We start from the raw sequence: 27,778 nt of genomic DNA, 5'->3' as shown, positions 1-27,778 counted from the left end.
ACAATTGATCAAACAACAAAAGTCACACTGTCAGGGCACAAGACACGAAATACAACAAAACAGGGGGAAATGGCGACATAAAACAGCGCTTCTTTGAAGGCGTCTAAATGAAATTGGGCTTCATTAGTGGAGGGGGGGGCGCGTTTGAAACAAAAGAGATTTATCCCCTCAATTAAAATGGAGTTGCAATATTTTGATGCGGCCTTCGGCTGGGGCGACAACAAATCTGTCGACCAAATTTAAAAAGCACACAAAACAAACACGCAAAAGCAGCCGAATTGAACCGGGTCGCAACGGCCACCCTCCACGCGTACAAATGTGCCGATGTAATACGTACAGACTGTAAAATAAGACCTTTCCACACGCAGCGTCACATTATATTTGTAACAAAGGGGGTGGGGGGTTGGCCTATTTTGTACGCCATGAGAACTGTGCTTTAATTGCATTTCGTTGAGTTGTTTAAAATGCAGACGGGGGTCTTTCCCAGAAGTACAGTCAGTACACAAGCAAGGGCAGGACTGCAGAACTTTGCATGGGCGCTTGTGCAAAATGATCAGATTAAATTGAGCTTTTAAAAAAAGTTACCCACCCCCCACCCCTTTCAAAATAAAATTAAAAAATAATAAAAAATAGAACTCGTCCTATTCCTCAACTGGAGTCCCCAAGAGAAAACACTTTTCAGTTGTTATTTTGAATATACACATCTACATTGCGTATGTGCTGCACATTAAAGTGAACACGCACGATACAATGTCCTCTCAACAGATATACACATATATGTAGCCATATACACACCGCTAACATCAGCACGGAAAACTGGAGAGAACAAGGAGGTTGGTAATTTGTAACGGTTTTTAAAAACAAGCAATAACTTCTAACAGGGGAAGCACGGTTTCCATATACACAACACACACCGATGTAGACATATTTTGTATTTTTTGTTTAAACAAGCACTCACCTTTTTTTTACAGCGCGATCCTAATGTCTCCGAACATTAGATCAATCCCACCAGAAACTGTAACAGCGCTTCCGACTTGCATTGGGAAAGCCTGCCAGGTCTCAAGTGTGCACAAATGATTTTATACCATCTGAAGAGCAGGGGGGGCGGATTTGTTCTTTTAAAATCAACAAGTATTCCTTCTAACACAAGATTGAAAAAGACGAAAAGTCAATGCAAACAACTTCCAGAAAGCGCAGGCTCTTCTTGTGTTGTGTGTGTGTTGGCTTTTGCTAATCACACACTACTACTAATGCACACTCGCTCTATGTCCAGTTCCTCTTCGATTTATGTCCACACCAAAACATATGTAAACTGGCCAGCAAATTCAGCCAAAGTGCATGTTTCGTCCTGCGTGGTGTTGCCAACTTTACAATCTCTCCGATGCTATCCTTCACTCGGAAACACTTCCCACGGTGTCAGCGCTCCTTCCTTTTTCACCCTCAGTTTACATTTTTTTTTTCCCCCAACCGTAAAACAATGATGTTTTGGTGGTGCACTGCAAATACAAAAGGCTGCAATTGTATCCCCCGTTTTATCTGTACTATAATTGTGTGGCAGTCATATATAAATAGATATGCTTCTAATGCAAGACTAGAGAACAGGGGAGTTTAGAGCGACTGAACCACAGAAAGAGTTGCACGGGGAAGCCATTTTTAACCAGATATATCAAAATCCCCGGGCGCCACTTATTCCACTGTAACACAAACCCTCGCCAACACCAGAGTACAAATCAAGTCAAACAAAAACTAAAATAATATTGCAAACCGTGACTAAGTCATATTAATCCACTTGCCATGACCTAAAAGTATTTGGTGCCTTGTAATAATTCCGTTAGTTTTTTTTCCCCCTTCGCCCGTGAATTGAACGTTATGGAACTCGAGGAAGGATACACAACAAGATGTTGAGTAAATACGCTCCCCCGTGTTGAGGCAAATGTATCACTCCGCCTTACTTAACTCCTTCCCCGCTGAATGGCTCAGTGACTGATTCGCTTGTTTCCCAGTGTAGTGAATGAAAGCTCCACCTTTTCCCCTTTTTATATAATAAATCAACAACTCTCAGGTAATCATTATTTAATAAAAAATATATATGCATATTTTTTAATTGTTTTGTCAGTTAAAATCAGCTTACATTCCAAAATTGTTTTATTTTCCCCATGTTAAACCTAGCACCAAAGTCACACAGTGTGCAGTTCTTTAATGATTGTGTACTGCAAGATCATTTTATCACTGGGAATAAATTGCCTGTGTGAAAAAAGCAGTCACACAAGGGCCTAAACTCAATGGGCCGGTGTCAGACCCAGATTAGCACTAGTCTTGGACTACCCAATGTTATTTTAGGTGGAGTAGTCCCAAACTAGTGCCAGTCAAGCTCTGTGAAACCAGCTGTTAATGTTATCCTGGATGATACACATCATCTATACATCACCACAGGAGAGGGGACCAGGGCACTAAAGAGGTGGACTGGAAGTATGAGCACATGCAGTCAAAAGGTTATTTCATGTAGTGGCCTGCCTCTTCTGCAGACCCAGGCTGGAATCCAGTGCACCGCTGACTTGAGCAGGACTGGGGCAGAGCAACGCTTACCCAGGGACATGCAGGTGAGAACCGCAGCGCCATGATACCAGAAACTGGGAGTCAAAAGCACTCGGCAATGGACCAGAGCTGAACCCAACCCCTGGCCACATCAGCACCCTGCTCACATCAACTGAGTCACCAGGCACCACAAACTGTACCTGCATATGTCTCCATAAAACACACCTGTTTAGATTATACCTTCAGTAGATACCTCAGATTTTTTTTTTAATATAGATGTACCTTGTACTGCTGTGTGTAGGAATCCTGGATGCAGGCATCTGCTAATATATAAATAATACATTATATATATATATATATATATACACTCACCTAAAGGATTATTAGGAACACCATACTAATACTGTGTTTGACCCCCTTTCGCCTTCAGAACTGCCTTAATTCTACGTGGCATTGATTCAACAAGGTGCTGAAAGCATTCTTTAGAAATGTTGGCCCATATTGATAGGATAGCATCTTGCAGTTGATGGAGATTTGTGGGATGCACATCCAGGGCACGAAGCTCCCGTTCCACCACATCCCAAAGATGCTCTATTGGGTTGAGATCTGGTGACTGTGGGGGCCAGTTTAGTACAGTGAACTCATTGTCATGTTCAAGAAACCAATTTGAAATGATTTGACCTTTGTGACATGGTGCATTATCCTGCTGGAAGTAGCCATCAGAGGATGGGTACATGGTGGTCATAAAGGGATGGACATGGTCAGAAACAATGCTCAGGTAGGCCGTGGCATTTAAACGATGCCCAATTGGCACTAAGGGGCCTAAAGTGTGCCAAGAAAACTTCCCCCACACCATTACACCACCACCACTAGCCTGCACAGTGGTAACAAGGCATGATGGATCCATGTTCTCATTCTGTTTACGCCAAATTCTGACTCTACCATCGGAATGTCTCAACAGAAATCGAGACTCATCAGACCAGGCAACATTTTTCCAGTCTTCAACTGTCCAATTTTGGTGAGCTTGTGCAAATTGTAGCCTCTTTTTCCTATTTGTAGTGGAGATGAGTGGTACCCGGTGGGGTCTTCTGCTGTTGTAGCCCATCCGCCTCAAGGTTGTACGTGTTGTGGCTTCACAAATGCTTTGCTGCATACCTCGGTTGTAACGAGTGGTTATTTCAGTCAAAGTTGCTCTTCTTGAATCAGTCGGCCCATTCTCCTCTGACCTCTAGCATCAACAAGGCATTTTCGCCCACAGGACTGCCGCATACTGGATGTTTTTCCCTTTTCACACCATTCTTTGTAAACCCTAGAAATGGTTGTGCGTGAAAATCACAGTAAATGAGCAGATTGTGAAATACTGAGACCGGCCCTTTCTTTCCCATTCAGACATTCAGTTTGGAGTTCAGGAGATTGTCTTGACCAGGACCACACCCCTAAATGCATTGAAGCAACTGCCATGTGATTGGTTGGTTAGATAATTGCATTAATGTGAAATTGAACAGGTGTTCCTAATAATCCTTTAGGTGAGTGTATATATATATATACACACACCGATCAGCCATAACATTATGACCACCTGCCTAATATTGTGTAGGTCCCCCTTTTGCCACCAAAACAGCCCTGACCCGCCTGACTCCAGTAGACCTCTGAAGGTGTGCTGTGGTATCTGGCACCAAGACATTAGCAGCAGATCCTTTAAGTCCTGTAAGTTGCGAGGTGGGGCCTCCATGGATCGGTATTGTTTGTCCAGCACATCCCACAGATGCTCGATTGGATTGAGATCTGGGGAATTTGGAGGCCAAGTCAACACCTTGAACTCGTGATTCATCAGACCAGGCCACCTTCTTCCATTGCTCCGTGGTCCAGTTCTGATGCTCATGTGCCCATTGTAGGCGCTTTCGGCAGTGGACAGGGGTCAGCATGGGCACCCTGACTGGTCTTCGGCTACGCAGCCCCATAAGCAACAAACTGCGATGCACTGTGTGTTCTGACACCTTTCTATCAGAACCAGCATGAACTTTTTCAGCAATTTGAGCTACAGTAGCTCGTCTGTTGGACTGGACCACACGGGCCAGCCTTCGCTCCCCACGTGCATAAGTGAGCCTTGGCCGCCCATGACCCTGTCCCTGGTTCACCGCTTTTCCTTCCTTGGACCACTTTTGATAGGTACTGACCACTGCAGACCGGGAACACCCCACAAGAGCTGCAGTTTTGGAGATGCTCTGACCCAGTCGTCTAGCCATCACAATTTGGCCCTTGTCAAATTCACTCAGATCCTTACGCTTGCCCATTTTTCCTGCTTCTAACACATCAACAAAATGTTCACTTGCTTCCTAATATATCCCACCCACTGACAGGTGCCATGATAATGAGATTATCAGTGTTATTCACTTCACCTGTCAGTGGTCATAATGTTATGGCTGATCGGTGTGTGTGTGTATATATATATATATATATATATATATAAATAAATCTTATGTTTCAAGATTACAAAAAAATTCACCTGTAGTCTCCACACATTACTGCAAACCCAGGAAGCACAAAGAAAAGCAGACCAATACAAAGGACTAACTAATTTATTTATATACAAAAACTGTTTACAGCAAGTCTCTGTTCTGAGTGCGACTGCAAGAGAGGTGTGTGTGAGTGTATGCCTGTGTGTGTGAGTCAGTGTCTGTATGAGTGAGTGTCTGTCTGTCTGTCTGTGTGACTGTGAGAGTGGCAAGTTTGCCAGGAGAGAGGAGTCAGGGCTGCACTGACAAAACACTAAGCTGGTGCCCTGAAGCAGACAGCAATTCTGAGAAAAACCAACAAACTGCAGCAACACCACCAAAAAAAAAAAGAGAAACAAAAAAATAATCACACACGCTACCCTACAGGGGCTCCCCAGTCAGCGCCCAGAGAGAACGATGCCACACTGGGCGGCAGGGTGAACAGGTCCAGCCCTTTGGGGGGGTACACCTGTGTCCTCAGGACCTCGCTCCAAGATCGCTCCCCAGGTGCTTCATCTATTTAAAATGACATTCCTAGCCCTTAGAAAGTTGTTTCAACAGCAAATTTACCCATGATGCATTCCAGACAAAGATCTGGAGACACAGACTGGAGTCCCTACACTCAAGGGTGGGCATGCTCCAGGGTTCGGAGGGGGAGCGGGAGCAAGGAAAGCAGCCAGGGACCCAGGCCTGGGGAGCCCTTTCCCATTGATCGACAGTTGCTCTCCCAACCACCCCCCTGTGACAATACACACTCAGTCGCAGGGAGGGTGACCGTTCCACCTGGCACTTGCTTATATAGAGGTCTTTAAACTCACACACTACTTAGGGCAGCCAAGGGCTCCCAGATTGGAATAATAATAATAATAATAATAATAATAATATTATTAATAATAACAATAATAATGTCATTCAACAATCCCCTTTTACTCAGAACACCATACTGAGCCTAGAGGTGGAGCTGGGCTATTATCACCAGCTGAACTATACTGTCCTATACCGCCACTGCCTGCAGAGTCAAGAGACCTGCACTTCCTGTTTGAATTACAGAGCACAGGATGGTTCAGGACACTCACTCAAACGACCGGGGGGACACACACACCCGGAACCTCCTGCTACCAAACCCCTCTGCTGAACCACTGTACACTGGGCTGAGCTACATCACCAGGGGGCACTGTCCATCAAGTCTAAGTGGTTTCATCTGGGAGGTGGGGGTGATAACTTTAGCATGTCAGTTCATGTGTTATGAATATGCAATCTGACAGAGAGTGAGAAAGGAGGATAGGGAGTAAGGCACAGGGCACAGTAAACTGTGGCCAAAACATAAATACCAGAGAAAAAAATAAACTGAGAATAATAATGGACTTGTCAACATCTTCACATCCAAACCAAAGAAAAGAACCTGTGATTCTGAATTCTGATTAGTGTTCATGATGTTTGTATTGATTTACAACCATCTATGAAGACAGAAAAGAAAGACAAACACAGAGAAACAGAGAGAAGGGGATGACAAGGTTTACTTTTCCCAAAAATATATTAACCGCTTAGTCTGCAACCATAAACCGCCATGACCGAGTACTCGGTTTAGGAGCAGTGTAATTACTTAATATACACATACCCGACCCTAACAGAACAGAGTGATCCAACACTCCACCTCCCCTTGCGTCCGCCACCAGGGAGCCATTCGCTCAGGGAGCCAAACGATTGCCCTTCTTTTTGTTTATTTGTAGGTCTGTTTCAAAGTAAAGCAGTTTCTAGTAACGCATCACAATATATATTAATATTACAAAGGAAAACACCCCAGTCTTGCCCATGAAGGAAATCAGTCAGCTGGTCCTGAAACACACTGGGAGACTATATATTGTGAGCCTTTTCTTCACAGGGGGATTGCAGGGGACACTACTCAGAGCTGCACTCTCAACACTGCAGTCAATAGAAGTATAGAATCCCCCCACCTTACAGGGATTCTACCTACTCTCTTTCACCAGTGTGGTAGTGGTGGGGGGTGGGGGTTGATAGTGAGGCCTATTTGGGGTTTCTTCATACATTATATTTATTCTGAAGTGTAAAAATTCTCTGAAAGCTCCAGAGAGGAGAATTGAGTTTAATGTTTGATGCATGAAAGCTTGACACATCCAGCCTGTTGAAACCCAGAGGAGGGTTTGTTTCAGGTTCTTGATTTGTTGTGGTTTACTTACTGTCCCTGGCCGGCAGCATCCTGCACTGTCTACTTCCCTATAGAATAAACTTATTTTCTGGGCAGATGACAACGGTCTGCTGTATAGTGGAACTGTCTACACCCCCAACACAGGCAACTCGTTCACCATCTCTATGTACACACACACTAGCATGCACACATGCACACAATTTCCAGTGCTCACTGGAATAAAACTTCTTCTGTGTAGTTAGATGCAGTTGCCACAGGGTAGGGGTATCAGGAGTTTGGCAAACTATATTCCCAGATTACAACAGTTAACCCTGAGACGACAATCCCCCGAGGTCGAGGTGAATACCCAAACCTGCACTTCCGAGTGCAGAGAATCACCCCCCCCACTTCAGAACGGAGAGGAATGCCGTTAATCTAAGGCACAGGACGGTCGACAAGAAAATGTCTCCCGTTTGGAATTAAGTACAACAACCGATGGAAAGAAAGACAGGAGAAAGAAAAGGAGCTCAGCAGAGGAACAGCGACACTGTTTCTCTAGATCAGCAGAGACTGACAGCCAGGGTGTCAGGACAAGGCACCGGTTTTAAAGGCTTTGTTTTTGTGAGTGTGTTGGTGTGCCCAAGTGAGTGTGTGTGTGTGTGTTTGTTTGTGACAATAGCAGAAACCCCACTTTACCCACAAATTCTATTTATCTTCCTGAAGGAGTAAAAATTGAAGTGAAGAGGAGAAAGAAGAGACAGAGATGCCTATACAACTATCAAAAGTATAATTACTTAAAATAATAATAATCATCATTATCAACCTCATCCAGCCAGCTTACTACCAAAAAAAGGTTACGGTCCACTATTTTTTTTTTTTTTTTTTTTTATAGGAAATTATATAACCATCTATAATTTTCTATAAAAAAAGGGACAAATTATTACAGTAACAAAATAATGGAAAATATACTGCCAGTGAGTTCCTTGCTGTATTTTACAGTGTATACACTTCCTTTATAAAAAAATAAGCATTGTATCTGCGACTGAGGCTGAGATTTTTCATCCAATCACTTCACAGGTGCAGACAGCCTCAACCGAGCCGTTCCTACTGTGTACAGTGACTGCCCGGGACCATAGCACAGCATTTGACAGCCAGCCCCCGGTATCCCACAGCTGACACCAACAGCCAATGCACAATAACTGGAAAAGCCGCCAATGAAGCCGGATCGGATGGGAGTTCAGGCAGCAGTCAGGTGAGGCCTCCAATTCTTCCCCTTCTCCCACTGCACGCTGTCTTCCATCCATTACAGCAAAACTGTGTCTCCTCGTATTTTCAACAAAGGCTCAAGCCGTCAGGCAAGCTTCAGCCAGGCCTAGTGGATCAGGATAGATAAAGGGGTGCGTGGCGGGTGGGCGGGCTTGTACGGGTGGTAAGAGTGCTTGGATTGGTGGAGTTCAATTGCAGTGAAGGTCCTTAATTGGCTGGGTGCAGGTTGGGATCCGATTGGCAGAGATCAGCAGTGGCTGCTGTAACTGTGTGACTCCGGTCTGACCTGTGGTGGGTTGCGGGTGGTGGAGGGGGGTGTGGAGAGGTCTGGATTAGGACTGGTCTGAATCCTTCCTTTTCCCCACAGAAATCAAGAACACAGGGGCCACTCTGGGTAAATCTGACTTATACTCAATACGTTTAGAACAAATGTAAAGGAAATAAAATATTCTGATTTTTTAGTCTGAATTTAGAAGAAGCAGAACCTGTTTTGTTTTGGTAACACCTCAGTGTTTTGTTTGGGTTTTTTATGTTATGGTGGTTTGGTTCGTTAACCATCCTTATTCTCTGGATTTCCATCATTCTAAACCTGGGACCTCCAATCTTCAATTCTAAAGTGGATGGGTGGCTGGGGGCAGGGAGGGGGTGGGTCCAGAACCATGACAGGCTGATTAACGGAGCCCTGCTGTAACACTCCAGAGCCAGGTCTGTGCTGTCCGGGCCTGTGGGCCCCGCATGCTGTGATTGCTCAACTAGTCGTGGCATCTGTGTGCTGGTGAAGGAGGAGGAGGAGGTGGTGGTGGTGGTGGTGGTGGTGGTGGTGGTGGTGGGGGTTGGCCTGGCTGTGCCGCTCTGGCCCCTGCGTCCCAGGTGGCGTCTCTACATCACTCTGCACTTCTTGTCCTCTGCAGGTGCGTTGCCGTCCGCCCTCTCCATCTCCAGGATGATCTTCTTGAATACCTCCACGGCCGTCTAGGCGAGCGCAAGGAGACAGGGGAGAGCGGGTCAGACGGGTACCACACAGCAGGAAGGATACCCTGCAGTTTGTTTTAAAGTGTATTTCATACAGCACAGACACACATGCGCACACACTTGCACAAAGATCTGTATTTACACAAATCTTGTTACACACACATGCACAGACACACACAATTACATGTGCACACATGCATTTATATGTTCCGTCCTGTCTTCGTGTCGAAAAGAGAGGGGGACTTACCTGGTTCTCTTTGGCAGAGGACTCCATGAACGCCGCCCCCCAGGAGTCAGCCAGTTTCTTGCCCTCCTCTGGCTTGATGACCCTGAAGAGACGGAGGGGAAGGGGAGGGCGTTACCCTGGCCGGTCCTTTAGTTTAGGGAGAGTCTCCTAGATGGACACTCCCAATCTGTTCTCAAGACAGCTAAACACACGGATAGGCAGGGATGCATACACACACTCTCACTTCAACCCTCACTCACAGATACCCAGAGAAACACACACCAATATGCACACACTCAAGACTTAAAAGGAAAAACATGTTTTCTATATAGAGATCCTCAATTAACCATGGCTATCCCCTTTACTATGAAGAGGCCAAACACCTGCCACCAGAGCACAACAATCACACAAGACCTGCATACAACCTTCCAGATGCTCACATGCCAATCACACACACAGGCACATGCCAATCACACGCACACACGGCACCAGTCACTGACCTCTCCATATGCAGATCTTTCTTGTTCCCAACAAGAACAGTTGGGACCCTGGGGAAACAGAATTGTTAATTTCTATTAATTTAATGTAGGAAGACGTAGTGGTGTATACTAGTGCTTCTCAAACTTTTTGACTTGTGAGAGCAGAATGACAGGGGGTAATGATGGGAGAAACTTGTGAAAGCAGGGGGGAGGGCGGTTGACGGTAAAAAAATTAAAAAATAAAAAATAAAAAAAAGAGAGCAGGGTGGGGGGGTGGGGTTGGGGTGTTTTGCCACGGACCCCAGTTTGAGAACCGCTGGTATAGACAAGGCATACACTGTATGCCTACCTGATATAAAAATTACTTTGTGTTCGTGCAGATTTTGCATACATGCATTGTCAATGTTTCTTTTAATGTACTTCAATATTATAATCCTCAAATGTAATGCATAATGCATTTCACTGCACTGAAGCAATACTGCAACATTTAAATTAGGTATTCATTGTATGATACAGTTATCCTTTATATGCTTTGGGATGGTGTTTCACTATATACAATAAACATTGATTGATCTTAGTTGAATTAGAATTAAAGAACCTCATTGTCCAAAATTTAAAAGGCACATATTCCAAAAATAATCAACCTGGTGAAGTGTTGCTACTATTGCTTTTTATGTATGTAAATTTACAATAAAATATAATCCATCAGGAAAACTTTAATGAGGGACAAAAATAACCTGCATATTTATAATCTTTTTGGTCAGAATTAGCTTGGTCCCTCACTTTACTTATTCAGCTGTATATTCAGCAGCAGACCACAGAGGAATGAGGGTTCAAGGTGGGGGGGAGCTAAGCAGTGGATAGAGGGATTCTATTTGTCCATAGTGTTTTTGATTATTTTTGATTGTGGATTTCTGTTTGTTTTATTTGCACGTTTGCTTAATCACTTAACTACAACAATAAATACATAAAAAATATGTTTTAAAAATGTCCTGTTTAGCCCCTGTATAACCTTTATATCTCTAATTAATCATTGGCAACCTTGGCACTTAGCAACGTGTATATGTATATATATTAAACAAACCCGAGTTTGGGCACTCCGGACAAAAAAGGTTCACCATCCCTGGTTTAGATCATTTATATTGATTGTAAACCGCCAGAACCCTAAGTACTTGTTGCAGAAACATAAATAGCAACTCTTAGACCATCACTGGAGTACTTGTGTGTCGCTATACAGTGAGGAGAATGAAAAGGGGGGGTGAATAATAAGATTAAGAAGATGCAGAATTTTTATTTGTCAATTACCAAGGTCAAGAGGAAAAAAAGCACATTTATGTCAAATTAGAGTTTACCCACCTCTTCAGTCACCACTACATCAGTGAGAAGACTGTAGCAATTACAAATATATAAATATTGTATCAATTCATAACTGAGGAATTCTTCACCCCAAACACTGAAATCAGACTGAAGATCTCAATCTGGAAACTTACTGTATTTTCCCAACCATATCCAGCAGCTTATCATGGAGAACCTGAACCACTTCAAAACTGTGGAGAGAGAGAGCGAGAGATAAGCACACATATTATAAATCAAGTTTTTCATATCCAGTTGAACCAATCATTTACAGAAGATGATGTAATCATTTTTCTCTTTCATTAAGTAAATGTACAAGCTAACGATCAGTCATATGTTTGCCCATAAACCCTGAGAGGGATTGGATGGCTGTGTTGTGGGAGTGTCTGCTTGCGGTGCAATGAGGCCTACCTCTTCATGGAGGTCACCGAGTACACCAGGACATAGCCATGGATGTCCATGGAGTGGGACTGGGGGAAGATGGAGTACTCATCCTGGAGGGGAGGGGCAAGGCATAGTCATAGATTAATACTGGAGGCAAATCGGGCAGGTTGGGCACACAAGCACGCACGCACGTGCACACACTCTAACACCGACAGAGAGACAGATCGACAAGCACAGATGGGCATGAGCAGCCATACATTTGCATTTACAAAGACAGACAGTTGGACGTTGCTACCTGGCCTGCGGTGTCCACGAGCTGCAGGTTGAAGTCCTGCCCATTCACTGACACCATCTTATTAAAGGCTGGGGACAGCAAAAAACAGATTGTGTTAATGCACCAGTCGATACAGAGACACACAGCACTGCACAAGTCAACACAAGAGACCTACATCACCCTGCAGTCACACCCACACAACAATTCTCCAAATCAAGCAGTTTAAAAAATCTGTGGTGTATTATATCTCTGTCCCCCCCCCAAATACTCTGCCCTTATGAAATATTTGATTTATTTAACCACAGAGGAGAGCAACAGATGTTACCATAGGAGACCAGGGTGCTATCAAGGCAGCTCTCACAGGACTGATACTGAGAACAGCTGAGAGGAGTCATTTAAAACATTGACGGCGCATTGGTAGGAAACCTCTGTCTGAGTTTGGAGATTAACAGGTAAGCTGTAAACATGACACACGTACTGTTTTCAATGGTGGGGTCATAGGAGTCCACAAACTGCCCTTCCACAAACTGGATAGTGAGCGAAGACTTGCCTGAAGAGAGAGGAGGACATGACTGCATCACACATCACACTGACATTCACTGATGTCAGTTGCCTGAGGAAGTACTCTGCGTTCAAGTTTTTAATTGAACTAGTTAGACAGATAAATGACATGAATTAATGTATTTTGATTGTATTAATCGCTAACTTTTCATGTTGTATATAAAGAGAGGAGAGAGAGGACTTTTATATTTCTAAACAACTACAGTAAGTGTTCTCGTCCATCCATTGCTATAATTCACTTAGCAACAAACCTGCAATTAGCGCTACTACATTGTAAAGGAAAAATATGACCTGTGTAGTTTATATTAATTACGTGACTGAAAAGAACACTGCTGACCTTGATTTGTCAAACCGTGGTAAGACACGACAGTATTTATAATCCTGGAGAGAGACTCACGCAACCATTACCTCGAACATCAGAAGATGTTTTTATTTATCTGCCAATCATTTGGTCGCGTTCTTGTTGCGCGGATTTCCGCAGTTGTGCACAGATCTGCAGAAATCCACTGATCCCAGTGGCGGAGCAGCGCAGATCCGCGCAGAACTGCGGAAATTTCACAACACGAACGCGACCTTTCCTTGTAGTTGACTGACAGTAGTACCACCAGTAATAATATGTAAACTCTTAGGTGGAGCTACACGATGCAGCAATACAGTTCACAGCACACGACAAACTGATCTGAGACTGATCAGTGCACCGGACACAGGCGCCAGGCTGATGCTGCGTGACTTACCAGTACACTGGACAGCAGTGCAATACTGACCCTGACACTGCGGTCAGTATTGTGTAGCACAGATTTCCGTAGTTCTGCGCGGATCTGCGGAAATCTGCGCTACACGAAAGCGACCACTAATTAGTACACTGGTAATAAACGCCAGACTGACCCTGTCACTGCGTACATTAGAGCTCTACTTGGGTTACGTCACGTTAAAACATACTATTTATATGTCTAATGTGAGACCAAAACAAGAAGCAATGCCATATTATTCCCCGAGAGTGTAAATCCGTCCAGTTAACAAAACCACTTAAAAAATGAACACACGCACACAAAATAATTACTCACCTACGGATCGGTACCCTAAAACGGCAATTTTTCTGTGTTTCGGTTGAGGCATGTTTAAAACCCAAGAAAATACTGATGGCGATATGAATAAATAATAATAAAAAGAATGAAAGTAAAAATGTTAAAAATTGTGCGAAACAAAAACTTTTTTTATCGCCGCATTCGCCTGCCTGGGGTCACGTGACAACAACAAACTTTCAACAAGTGCGGCTCGAGCTGCGCGCCAGGCCTCGCGCTCCCACTGAGGGCCGGCACCCGCGACTGGAGTCGATAACTGCAGACCCCGCGGTCTCGACCGCCGGATTCGTCAATCACTTCGTCTGTTTACGTCTAATATCCACTTCTCTGGACTTTTCCAATAGCTTGTAATCTTCTCCTCTCGTCAAAACCAAAACAGAAACAGCCTATTCACGGCAGCGGCGCCCTCGACACACACTGTCGGAAACTGAGCACGCACGCCGTCGTAAAAATGCAAACGTCAGAGGCAACACGTAGGTGAAGCCGGAGAGGGGGGGGAACCGCCCTCATCATGTGATGAGGGCAAAATACCCTCACACTAGCAACTGATGCGCGTATTCAAATACCCTTTTGAAGTAATTTCAGTATATGAAAACGCCCCCAAAACGGTGAATGATACCATGGTTAGTACTTCAGCACTAGCTAAATTTGGTGCACAGGTTTTCACCAGCTGCAACAAGCTAAGAACTCCCTAGGTACGGATGAACTACAGATGCTGAATGCTTCCCCCTAGAGGTTCCCTATTGACTTCACCGAATTATAATTACTACCGTTTTATTATTAGTTGTAGTATTCATGTATTGACAGACGCTCTTATTCGGAGCGATTTACAGGATACAAGTGCAATACAAAATGCAGTAATACAGTACAAAAATACAAATCAAACATAATACATTTACAGTTTCTAAATTATAGAAGTGCATATGTAAATATATAATTAATATAAAATACAAGTGATATAGCCTAGTTCTAATAGCTAATAATTATAATAGCTAACAGACAAGATGTGCTGAAGTAGTTAAAAATGTAAACCTCATCAAATACACTTTATCTCTCATATGAAACTATGATTTAAAGCGATATTAAATATACAATGTTAAACATATGGTCTAATAATCTAATAACGTAGACATTATTAATTTGTTAACCCTGCTGAACTATATTCTGTACTATTATACAGTTACAGTTACAGTTCCGATTTGTTCAATAAATAAACCTTACAAATAGAGTTATCTAGTCATCGATATCTGTATTTGAATTAAATGTTTAGTATGGTAATATATATATATATATATATATATATATATATATATATATAGCCTCGAAGCCCTATGCTTGGGGGGTGCGCTCTAGCTCTGACGATTATTATGGGCTGGTGGTCTTCCCTTCAGCATTTACTCCCCTGCTGTGTGACAATATGATAGAGAAAAAATAATTGCTTCCCCTGATGACAGTAACTGTCGGTTTCCATTCCCACCAACAGTTGCAAGATCTACAACTATAATTACATTATCGTGTGCCACTCGGTGTGTTACTGTTTAACATGCGCCGGGCGGCGCTGCAACACCACTGTCCCATTGCCATTGTAAACTTTCTTACCGGTGTAAGAAATTTAGCCTTTTCATTTATCTGCCGATTATTAATTTTTAAAATAATGGAAGATGCCGTTGCAGATTTCACTGTATGCGTGCAAACTGCTGAAATATTGTTCTCCTGCATTGAGATGTGTAAACAAATAATGGTTTAAAAACACTGTTGTACGATTTCATCTTATTTGTAGTATTGTTATGGTTGTAAAATGATTGTGAATCATTTGTGTGTGCTATACGATATTTCGGCATGTTACTGGATGTTGCAGACGTTTTTGGGGGGTTAGGATGCAGAGGAGAAAGAGGAGGGAAAAGGAGGTGTTTGTATGTGTGTTTGGAGGAGTGGGGGGGGTGTTGTCATGACAGAGAGAGCAAGGCAGAACACAGTAATTGGCAATAGAGAAAGAGACAGTGAGGTCTTTAAGTAACGGGCTTTGGCAACAAGAAACATATAGTCATGTCATCTTTTAATTTGAACTTGAGAGAAAGATGGAGAGAGAAATAGAGGGAGATGGAGAGAGCAAATTCCTAGACAGGCAGCAAGAAAGAATTTGAGATGTGAGAGTATAAGAGAGAGAAGGGTGTGTGTGTGTTGGGTTGGGTGTAGAGAAAGTGATGAAAAAAACTATTTCTTGGCTTCTCATTAACTACCTGTCCTGCAGCTTTGGGTGTCACTTTAAAGGTTCTGAAGTTCCCCGAGCTCAGCCTCTTGCTCCAAGACCTCAGGAGGCGCAGTGTCTTGGTTGTGGCTCCAGAGCTTTTTGGATTCTGGGCTTACTTGGGTCGGACAGTGAGTCCCTACTTGTGTCCCAGGACTCAGGACCCGTATTTGCAGCCTGTTACTGGAGGAGTTACATAAAACATCTGAAGGGAAGATTTTTGGAGTGTATGTCCAGGGTGCTACACATGAGAAACAACCCAACAGAACCCAACAGAAAACAACACAATCCAATAGGGAAATGGCAGTTGTGTGTAATGCCTGAGAGCGACACACTGGCCTCTGTGAGGGTGTTGTATCCACACCAGCCATGGCCACCCAGAGGGACGAGCACAGTGCACAGTTTATCTCAGGAAGGGTGTTGGGTTCATGTTTTGCAGGATAAGGCAGGAGAGAATGCACTGCCCCGCAGAGCTCCAACTGGCAAACCCCCCCCAGAACCCCCAACAGGGCAGTGCAGGGACCCATGGGCTACAAATAACATCCCCAAACACGCACACACTAACATACTAATACACACAAGCACCAACAAGCAAACTTACACACATACAAATACACAAACACCAGACACATACACACACACACAACAATGAAAAGAAACTGCAATTGTTTGTTTAAAAAAAAATTAAATTATTATTTTTTGTAAATTATACTTTTAAACCACTGGTATTACAAATATTGTGTAAGGTCATCATTAAGCTGAATAATTACAATAATACGACATATATATTATCATTCAGAAGGTATAAAAATAAAGCTTTGGTTGGTACTAGCCCAAATTACAGTAGTTTTTTTTTTTTTTTCTCATTACAATAACAACAAAAACAAAACAAAAAAAGACTGACAGGACAGATGGAGAACTGGCAGGGATTTTTGTTTGTATGATTTTAGTGTAACTTTCACAACAGAAAAGAAAATACAGCTTACAGAGTCTTATAGGGGAAAAAACCTTTTAAGCCAGCTTTTACAAACCAGGATTATGAGACAGGACAAGAAATTAAAGTGGAATATTAAGACCTTGGCTATAAAAAACAGACAAAGACAACATTTATTTGTATGTGTGTGTATGAGTGTCAGTGTATGAGTGTGTACTATTTTCCACGTCTCCTTTCTTGGGGTCTTTTTTTATCAGGAATGTTTGCTTTTCTTTATTCGTTTTTGTTCCTCCACTGTTTTGTTCTCAGGCTGGTCCTGCTTTGCGCTGCAGTGGGCTACAGGGAGTCAGGATGATGTTCAAACAACTGCTGTGGATGGGAGGAGTGGGAGGGCACCTCACAGACAAAATCTCTGGGGAGGTAGGAGGAGGCGTCCTAGTGTGTGAAGCAGCCGGGCGTACCAGTGCACCCCAGAGCCCTCATCCTCAGCAGGGGGCGCCCCTGTTCCACCCCGGTTCCAGAGGTCCACCGTTGTGCACTCAGCCTGCTGCGCACCCATACTTCCGCCACTCAGGTGTATCCCGCATCTCTGAGGGGTCTGGTATACCCTTGGGGTGCTCCCTCTGACAGGGGCAGTGTAGTTTTTCTGGCATGTCCTGCGTCTGAGCTCCAGGTCCTGGGAGAGGGGCAGCTGTAGGGGTGGAGTTTGACTGGTGGCTGGTGCTTCCATGGCCTGGAGAGGAACCAAGACCTTTTCCTTGTCCTTGCCCGACCCCAACCCGAGCCCCAGAAGGAGCCGCAGGGGGCCAAACGCCCAGTGGGCCAGTCTGTGGTCCTCCACCACAGCATAGCAGGATGCCAGGACCCCGTCCACTATCAGGGTGCCATGCTCTGTGAGAGGGGCAAACACTCCGTCCGCCTCCTCTAGTGACACAGACACCACACGCGAAGGCCGCAGCTGCCCCCCTGCCCCGCCCTGCGTCAGCACGTACTGCCCTGGCTGAGCCCGGCTGGCATAGGAAGCCTGGTATCGCTGGGGGTCCAGGGCGCAGTCAGGGGAGAGGAAGAGCAGGTGGGAGGGAGTGAGCCAGATCCGCTCCCCCTCCTCCATCTCAAGCACCACGAACTGGGCTGCCTGGCCCGCGTCCCGGTGCAGGAACAGCAGCACCCGGCTTGGTACCAACTGGCCTGACCCATCCGCTGCTAGGACCAGCGCCCCGGGGGCCAGGGTCCGCAGAGGCACCTGCCCCCCACCCGCCAGGCTGACCTGGGCTGAGCCGGGGAAACACGCGCCTTTCTCCACCGTCACTGAGTGGTCTGAGAGAGAGTGGGAGAGATACAGAAGGGGAGAGAGATTGTACTTACTGTACACATATTTTCACCACCTTATCCCACTTCCCTGTGTTAAGGAGGGTCCACAGTGTGAGACACAGAATTTGAGAGAGGTTGGACTTTGGGGTTGGGTCGGTTGTGGTACCTGACTTGACGGAGCAGTGGATGTGGGACTTGGACTCGTAGTGCACCCAGTCGAACCCGGCCTCCACAGCGAGCTGGGCCAGCATGCCATACTTGCGGGCGTCGCGGTCGGAAGTGGTGATGTCAACGGCGCGCCCCTCGTAGTGGAGTGAGCCAGCAGGGTGGTGCCCGTCCTCGTCCCAGCCCTCGGTCACGCGCAGACGCACCCCAGGCCACTGGTTCATCACTCCGATGGCCAGTGCGTTCACACAGTCCTTACAGCGCTGATGAAGAGAGAGGGCATGAGTTTTACACAGTCCATAGACACTCTCCCTCCCTGAGGTGCTGGTGGCGTGTCGTCTGCGCAGTGAAACAGGCCCTGTGGGAGGGACGGAACATCTGTCTTTTTAATAAGCAGGAGCTGGACCCGATTGTCACCGCGCGGAGGGGCATGGTACTCATTCGTGAGTATGTCAATCTGGAGGTCCATCAGAGGGGCAAGGAGGAAGCCTACAAGACCTGGCATATACAAGATCTGGGGGAGCTCAGGATCCCTTGATGGGACCCACCTCCGGGGACGGTCATCTCCCCCTGCTGGAGCCCGAGTCCAAGATCTTTTAATTCTTTTATGAATGATTATATTTTAAAATGAATTTTAAAAATGAATTTTAATTGTTTTTAAAGATTTAGTTGTTTTTAAAAACACTAGTTGTTTGGGTTTTTGTTTTTGTTTAGTTTTGTTCTATTTATTTGTCAAATACATTGTATGTTTTGGATTTAATTTTAAATGCATTGGAACGTCTTTGTTTGTTTTTTATTTTTACCTTTTTAATTGTTTCTTTATTTTGTCCAGTGCATTTTCAGTTATTATCAATGTATTTGACTTTTTTGTTGGTAGCAGTTTTGCTTTAATCACGTTTGTTTTGTTGTTTTGTGCACTTTATTTGAAGTTAAGTATTTTGTTTTCGTTAAATCACAAAGATTTTAAAAATTTTAAGTGATCTTAAGAATTGATTTAAAAAAAGTTTTTAATCACAAGTATTAAACATTTGAAATGTTTTTATTTGTAAAATGTAAAATACTTTAAACAATAAAACAGTCCATAGACACAGAGAGAGAGAGTGAGAGAGAGTGAGTGAGAGAGAGAGAAAGAGAGAGCTAGAGACATACACACTTATACAGTCCCTTATACTTCTCCTCTATCACAGTCTGAGGTTATTATTATTATCAGGATGTTTTGAATAATGAACCCAACACAATGCCTTCCTTTTCCCAGGACAGCCAGGTGTTGCTGTGGGAGGGGTGACGCCCCAGTCAGGTATAACCTCTCAGCCAACCTGCCATCTGTGAAGAGGCAGCTAAAACTGGCCCCAATCACCTGCTTAATCACTGACTAATGGAGGGGGGCCCTGGAGAGCCACTAGGTCTCAGCCCATTAGCTGCGTCCCACTGGTCACAAGAGTACAGGAAGTGCGGCGAGCAGGGAAAGCAAGGAACGCAGACAGACAGGAATTGTGTTTCAAAAGAGTACAATAAAGAAATAAACTGTAAATTGCTTTTCTGCACTCACTGCAGGAGAGAATTCTGCTCCAAGCAGGTCAGGTGAGAAATTGATGGAAAGATGATGGCAGAAACAACATACACGACAGAGAAATTAACAGCGTAATTCCCCCCCAAAAATGAAGAAGCTAAATGTTTCAGAGGACTGGATTTTTACAGCGCATACAATAAGAGTAATAAAACTTCTTATTTACAAATTAAATAGAGGATATATATATATATATATATATATATATATATATATATATATATATATATATATATTTATTATTATTTAGTTTTATGCATTTCAGTTCAGTGTAGCTTGAGTTTTTTTTGTTGTTGTTTTTGTTTTTTTGTAGTAGAACAGACTCCATTATCTTCAATAAAAAATAAATAACTAAAATGTACCGCCCTCCCCAGCAATCCCTCCTGCCCCCCAAACAATACAACGAAGAACAAAGTAATTGTAGCTGTCCTGATATGTTTCTAACACTGTTGCGTCTTGTGGAATTTTTCAATGTGAGCAATTTCAAGGTCGATATTTTTTTAATCATAATCACAGCTCTCTCTCTCTCTCTCTCTCTCTCCCTCGTGCGCCTGCCCCAATCCCTAGTGTAAGATTTGCCTCAGGTTGCATCAGTTTCCACACACCCCCTGTTCTCATTCCGGTCCACCACACTTTGACCATGCCATCCCTCTGTACTTCAGCCCTGCTCCTCCCTAGTGCCACCCTGATAAGACACTGCCCTCCTGCTATGGGGGGTTCAGGGAGGCTGACACAGACCAGCCACGGTAAACCTCAGCACTGCACACAATTGCCACCAGTCCAGAAACAGTGAGGGGGGAAATAACCCAAACAAACACAGGAGTGCACGGGGATTGTAGGGTTAAATAGCATGCGTAAATCCACACCAAATTCCTGGACAAAAAGTGCTGTGTTTTCCTGTAGATTTCCTCATCTCTGATAAAACTCAGAATAGAAGTACAGGCTGGCCCTTTTCAGCTTTTATTTTTATTTCTTTCCTGTATGCCCGTCCTGACCTTGTAAGTCAAGAGACGCGGGAAACACAGCCCTTGCCGTGATTTCAGAGCAGTTTAAGGCGAAATCTGTGCAACTGTTTATTCAAAGGCGTTTCCACCAGCAGAGCTCACCGCAAGACAGAGAGAGGTCTGTCACTTTATTAGGTTTTAAAGGGTTGAGGTGGACCAGCCCCTGAGAGCAGGCCATGCTGAGGGTCATGGTGGGGCACTGGCGTATTGAACGGCATTCTCCAACAGCGCTCACAGCAAGAGAGACAGCCTCCCAGTTGCGACGGGTCATTCAAACAAACTTGACTCAGTGATGCTCTCTGCTTGTGGTGCAATAGTGTTGTCTGCACATTTGTATACAGCACCTGACTTTGAGCACAAATAAACAGTAAGTAAGATAATTTAACATCGGCAGTTCAGCCCACTGTCCCATGAGGCTGTGCGCAGACTGCTCCAGACATCGTGACAGCACAGCGTCCAGTGCTGCGGCCAGTGCGGCGGCAGAGGAGAGTCTTACAGCTTGTGCAAATACGAAAGGCCTCTTTCTCCCTGGTTAATGATCCTCACACTGGCTCTTGCTATTTGCAAAGGTTGTCCCTGGAAACACAAACTAAGGTGTGGTGTGTTTCTCCCTGCTCCGTGCATTGTTAACTGTAGCCCTTTCGCCGCTCAGAAAGGGCTTTTCCTGCAGCCGAGGAGCAGAAAGTAGAGTAAATAAATAAGGAGAGAGGGGGGGGGGAGAGAGAGGCAGGGGACTGTGTGAATAAAAAGAGAGAGAGAGAGAGGGTGACTGAGAATAAGAGGGGGAGAGAAAGAAGGCGAGAGAGAGAGAGAGAGAAAGAAATGAATCGGTGTCAGTGAGAGGCAGATGGAAGGAATGTCCGGCCCGGGAGAGGGAATGTGACGGACGCGAGCGCAAGCGGGAGAGAAAGAGAGAGGGAGAGGGAGAAGGAGAAGGAGAGAAAACAAACAGGAGCATTTCTCGCACTTCTGGAGAGAGGCGTTCCATTGTCAGGACTACAATAGGGGCTTTTCCGATCGCCAAATTACTTCAGCTGGTGGGAATTCGGGCAGGCGACCCCGCAGTGCCACCGCCGGGGACAAAGAGGCCCTTTCACTGGACACGGCTGAGGGCACTCAGGGCACCCGGGCCCAGCCAGGGCAGCGCAGGGCACGCACCTCTCCTGACACCATGACAAGAGGGGGGGTAAAGGAACAGTCCATCACGATGTCCAGAAACACCCCCAGAGACACACAGGGACACTGGGGTCAGAGAGTCCGGCGCGCACACACACACACACACACACACACACATACATACACACAGAGACATGGAGACCCAGGCCCAGACACACACACCCAAACATACATACACACAAAGACACCACTACGGACCCACACACACTGAAACACACGGACACCTCTACAGACCCACACACACTGAAACACACAGGCTCACACTGACTGAGATACACAGAGACTCATAACTGACACCCACACGGTGAGATGGTGGACCAGGGTGTGTGTGAGACCCAGGTAAAGAAGCCACTGAATTTGGGCACAACATTACCAACATACTAATGACCACGGCCTGTGCAGAACTCACCCACTCTGTAAAGGACTGTATCGCCTACCCATCTCACCTACTCACAAATCTGACAGCCCAACATGGCACTAACTGCTCCTAAGCAATTAAACCCTGGAAAAATTCAAACTTTAAACATTTCTTTACTGTTTTTTTTTTTTCTGTCTTTCCACAATAGCCTGTACTCTCGATAAACACACTGCACTGTCAGTGCCAGTTCTCCCTGTCAGAGCTGCAGGGATTGCAATGCAATGGACTCAGCTGGCCTTGAACAAAGCTGGTCCCCCACCTAACCCCACTTCAGTGGTCTTCCCACCTGCACAGAAGCACCTGGCACGTCTCCGGGGTGGCAAGCTCTTTCACAGTGAGCTATGTGGCAAAATGCCCTTAATAAACCATTGGGCAGATCTCCCCACTGAACTCTAAGGCCATAACTCTCTGGCTATCTGATTCTAATTGTGGGAATCTCCTCACCTCGTAGAAAAACACTGTGGGGGCACACAGAGCCCCATTCTTGAAAGAAATGAACTAGTCAGGACAAAACCACAGATTCGGCTTCCCAGGATTGCCCACTTCAATTATACTTCAGTAACTCTGACAACTAGTGCCATTCGATGTGGGTGTCTCTGTACGTCAGAGGCAACAAATGAGGACCAACCTTCAGCCACGAAGGTGTCAAATCAACAATGCTTCTTTTAATTATTTGTTTTAAATGTTTTTCATCTTGCGGAGGATTTCGAGCTTTTGGCCTGGCACACCCATGGACTCTGGTGTTACTCATAGCCACTGCCTGCTTCACGGACGGGCTTCTAAGAAATGCCACCCGTGGAAGTGACATTTGGGATCAATACAGGCACTTGTTCTCCAGGACGGCGCAGCACTGAAAGGTATTCCAGACATGTCTGAGTGTCCGTCCTGTCGACTGCGGGGGAAGAGAGTGCAGCGTGGTGCCCCAGATTTGCCCAGTGATGCTGGGCCACAATCACTATGGAAACAATGTTGGGGCACTGAAGCACAAATCAGCTTGCTAACCCCCACCACCTCCCTCTCCCACCTGCTCACAAAATAATAATAATGATAATAGTAATACAATAATAATAATAATCTAGTCTTTCATTCTGTGGGAAAGCACTACACAGGTTTTAGGGTGGGAATGCTGTAGTCTGGGGTGCAGACAGACAGCCCAACACAGGGCAGGCTACCCTTATGCAAGTTGTACTGTGGTTCTGCTGTAGTTTTACTGTATTTTTACTGTGGTTTTACCATCTTTCTACAGTGGTTGCCGATGGGCCTTCACTGTGCTTTACTACACTGGACCATGCGAATACCACGCTATCCCATGGGCAAATATTTCTAAGGCCTGTTGGACTTAGAAGTTGGAATTAGACTAGACTATTAAAACACAGGCCACCGCTGCTGCTATATGTTTAGAGCTGCAGGGGCTGCGGTGTGGAGGGAGCACAGCGGGCACAGTGGGCACAGTGGGCACCGCGCACCTGCAGCCCTCCTCACACGAGGAACTCGATTTGTTTTGCTGCGAGATTTCAGTTAAAGATTAAAAGAAGGCGGTCGCACAGGGTTTTGTTTTTTTCTCTCGTTCTTTTCTTTACTTGCGGTACTGTGGAAAACAACCAAAGGACCAATATATATATAATAACACCAATACTAAAAATTAACAATGCAGGTGAACTCTGTGACACTGGCTGGGTGGTGAGGCAGGGCCGGGGATAACACGCCTTCTGCAAACAGAAAAAAACGGAGTCCTTTTTTTTTTTTTTCTTCGTCTTTTACTTCTGATTCCCAGATAAAAGTCAGAGGGTTAATCTGAAGGAAATCGTTGAATGAGAAATAGAAAAAAAAAATGAATCGGTCGAGCGTTTTGTTTTCTTTAGAGGTGGGGGGCTGAGGGTGGGGCCGAGTGTTTGTACACCTGAAAGTTACGCAAAAGGTGTATTCCCTTTATTAATAGATACTGTGCACAAATACATGAATCTCAATCGAGACCCCTAAATGAGAGTTACTTATGGTATTCTATGCAAAGCATTTTGAATATTTATATTTCGAATTCTTTCAACATGAAATTCCCAGAATCCACATGGAGAGGCCAGGTCTGTGGGCAGGTTAGGCTTTTGGTGAATAATAAAATGGAATGTGTGGCGCCCTGCCTTGGTTGATTAATAACGCAGAGCTCAGAAATTTTAAGCATAAAATGTGTCCTGTTGGAATCACACACCTTCGCAATAAAGCAGTGAAGGGGGTTGCGTCTATCAGAAGCAACCTTTGTACCCAGAAAGTGCGCTAGTATTCTGTGCTGGAGAAGTCTGTGTCTAATGACGCTCAATTCTTACAGTTAAGACAAGAATCGTGATCAACTTCATCCACCTATGAAATTAGTAGTGCATCATTTTGTTTTAGCTTTAGATTCGGATTCTTACAATTTAGACAAACCGAACGTATGTATTTTACTTTCTTTTACCCTTCACATGAAACAGCGTGAACGCATCGAGGTCAGCCCCTGCGAAGAGTACCCTTGCGATCTTGGGACAACCCCGTTTCAGATCTTCTACTTCTGATTTCAGTCTCCCAACGTATCTTGTATTCAGAAGAGCCCCTGCGTTTTAAGTCTGTGGGGACAGTTGTAAAGCTCTTTGAGATACATGCGTGACAGTTCTTCTGTTCTCCATTCAGCGCTATCGCGAGGATAGGATTTTAACCTTTAACTTTGTAAGATCTGCATCAAGGAGACATTGTTCTTTATATTGACACAGTATTTAACAATGTTTAATATTAACTTTTTGGGTGGCCTCCTGGGATATTATGTTTAATTTATAAACAATAAATGACAAAGTATAAATAGAAAACGTTTCCTTTAAATTGATACATAAATCAATATACGCATATGTAAGCAATCACCTTTTCTGAACAGCGCTGATAAATATACTTACACCACTACGGTTTAATTCGCGTCTCTCCTCGTAAATAGTGCGGCTTAATTTGCATTCATATCAGCAAGTCTGCGACTTACACGCTAGGTTAAACTGGTTGACACGTATCGCTTTGTAGTTATAATACAGTGCTGTTGATGGAAATGTGGCCCCACAGCGGGTTCGTGGCGATAGCAGCCTGTCAATGTGAGAGGGGGCGCTGGACCCGTACCCCTTGGCTCTGCCATTTCTCCTCCTGCGTCTAACACCTCTCACCCTCCCTGCACCAGCCATGCCGCAGACTGACCGGTCCCTACAGGGCAGTTTTCTCTATCGCGGTCGGTGCACCGGTACAGGTCAGCGCTTACCTTGGTCATGAGGCGGTCGGCGGAGGTGTTTTCCTCGTCCTTGAAGATGATGTCCGGGTTGTAGTTGGGGACGAGGTCCTTGAAGCGCTCCGAGTTGCGGGTGATCTTGCCTTCGGCTCTCCCGCTGGCGCCCAGGTTGTTCTCGGAGAAGTTGGGAACGGAGTGCTTGTAAGGGATGGGGGTCAGCTTGCGGATATTGGGGCGCCTCCCGTGGCCGGGGCCCGGGCCACAGCCATGGGCCAGCAGCCAGCTGCAGATGGACAGCAGGCCCACTCGAGCCAGCCGGGGCCCGGGCAGCAACGGCATTGAGTGGGGAAGAGGGAGGGAGGGAAGGGGTGTGGATTGGGAGTGTGGGTGGGGGGTGAATCAAACCGCCAGAGCCGCTCTCAGCCCACCGCCCGCTGCCATTGGAATCGCAGGACCCCCCAACAGCCAACCCGCCGGCTCAGCTCAGCTCCAGCGCTGACATTCAACTTATATTTCAAGAATAAGACTGACCGCTTGTGATGTGATTTGTAAGCTTTTAAAGTCTAATATTTCGCAACCCACCCTCAAAGTATAAGTTTACCATGCCAACACAGAATAAAGCCGTAGTTAATTGTTATATAGCTACCTCTGATCCAACACTACTCCTATTGCATCTGCTCCCCGCCTTCAAAAATTAATTTGAAGATTAAGACGTATTTTCCTACCTCCAACGTCTAATGCCTATTCGCCTTCAAGTGTAATAATTAATTAAACTATTCAGTGTTTGTGTTGTAAGTCTTGTACCCTTTTCTTTGACGCTTTCTTGTATCAGTACGTCTTTTAAGTACATTTAGACCTGTCTTACATTAGAGCACGCACAACTAACAAATGACATCAAATTCCACTATTTATTAACTGTCATTGATTTTTTTTTTTCGTTCTTTTTGTCTTAACCACTTCAAAAATCAATAATGAAAAAAACAAAACAAAAAAAAAAACCAGCTGATTAAAAATGTACTTTTAGCTGTGAGGGACAGTCACACAAAAAAAGACACGTTTCGAAATATATTAAATAAAAATAAAGATATTCGTCAGCTTATATGCAACGCTGCTTTAACCTTGATTTAAGCTGCATTTTGCTGGAACTGGAGAACGCTAAGAAACTGATATTTAAACCCGTTTAGTTTCGCGCAGGTACTCAGGATGTATCAGTAACGCTCCGGCAAAAGAAACAGGTGTTTCAGCAACGCATCCAGTACACGAGTCTCACAGCTGTGCTACTGTCACTCTCCTCTGCTGCAATATGTGTCCCGTTCAGTCAGTTTAAATTGGTCTGGCTTTCTATCAGAGGTTGGTCTGAACAGCTCTATTGCCGTCCCCCGCTCTCTGTCTTCCCTTCTCCCTCTCTCCCTCTCTCTCTCTCTCTGTGTTCTCGCTGTCAGTGCTTCCCCCAGCAGACGATTGAAGGGTCGGTCCCCTGTCCTCGGCTGCCCGTGTCCCTGCGCTCCTGGCTTCATTGCCTCAGCCATTGGGACTGAAATACTGGCCGGAGTCTCTACCTCCTCCCTGCGCGCCCCCGCGGCCCCAGCGTACACGCCCCCTTCTCTATGGGCACGGCGCGCGTTCGCGTTCACGAGGACGCGCTCGAGCTGTGAAAGTTCCAGGACATTTATTATGATTATGATTATTAGCATTCAGTTATATAACGCCACTTGAAAAAACACAACAAAACAAAGGAAAGTTTACAATTGCTTAACATTCTATGAAAGTCTTTCAATGCAAATATAAGAAAAACAACAGCGTATAGAAATTCCTCCACATTTTCAGATTTATAAATAGTATGTGGTTTGTATAACGGATACAGAGAGAGCCCAGTAGCTCTGACACTGACACTCCCTCGCTTCCGCTCTCTCGGTCCCCTCTCCCTCTGTCCCTCTCTCTACCTCTGCCCCT

The 27,778-nt window shown here is 45.0% G+C and overlaps 3 protein-coding genes across 3 annotated transcripts in view; all 3 read right to left on the bottom strand.

Annotated features, from left to right (window-relative positions):
* kmt2d (lysine (K)-specific methyltransferase 2D) overlaps positions 1–1,880 on the bottom strand; it is a 52,047-nt gene extending 50,167 nt beyond the window's left edge. Inside the window, 1 exon segment of the mRNA XM_066708551.1 lies at positions 959–1,880. The gene's annotated coding sequence lies outside the window, so the exon portion shown is untranslated.
* A 3,216-nt stretch (positions 1,881–5,096) lies between these two features.
* Positions 5,097–14,237, bottom strand: LOC136752882 (GTP-binding protein Rheb). The gene is made up of 8 exons (XM_066708568.1): positions 13,756–14,237; positions 12,609–12,680; positions 12,152–12,219; positions 11,884–11,966; positions 11,610–11,666; positions 10,141–10,188; positions 9,662–9,743; positions 5,097–9,414 (listed from the first exon to the last, which is right to left on the bottom strand). Exons 1-8 carry the CDS (start codon positions 13,805–13,807, stop codon positions 9,322–9,324), a joined length of 555 nt encoding a protein of 184 aa, XP_066564665.1. The 5' UTR covers positions 13,808–14,237; the 3' UTR covers positions 5,097–9,321.
* A 2,463-nt stretch (positions 14,238–16,700) lies between these two features.
* dhh (desert hedgehog signaling molecule) lies at positions 16,701–27,342 on the bottom strand. The gene is made up of 3 exons (XM_066708560.1): positions 25,859–27,342; positions 18,433–18,694; positions 16,701–18,272 (listed from the first exon to the last, which is right to left on the bottom strand). Exons 1-3 carry the CDS (start codon positions 26,162–26,164, stop codon positions 17,353–17,355), a joined length of 1,488 nt encoding a protein of 495 aa, XP_066564657.1. The 5' UTR covers positions 26,165–27,342; the 3' UTR covers positions 16,701–17,352.
* Positions 27,343–27,778: the final 436 nt, after the last annotated feature.

Source organism: Amia ocellicauda, chromosome 7 (assembly GCF_036373705.1).
Source record: "Amia ocellicauda isolate fAmiCal2 chromosome 7, fAmiCal2.hap1, whole genome shotgun sequence".
NCBI classification, from domain to species: domain Eukaryota; kingdom Metazoa; phylum Chordata; class Actinopteri; order Amiiformes; family Amiidae; genus Amia; species Amia ocellicauda.
The sequence above is the reverse complement of the archived record's forward strand: the minus strand, read 5'-3'. Positions and strand labels throughout refer to the sequence as shown.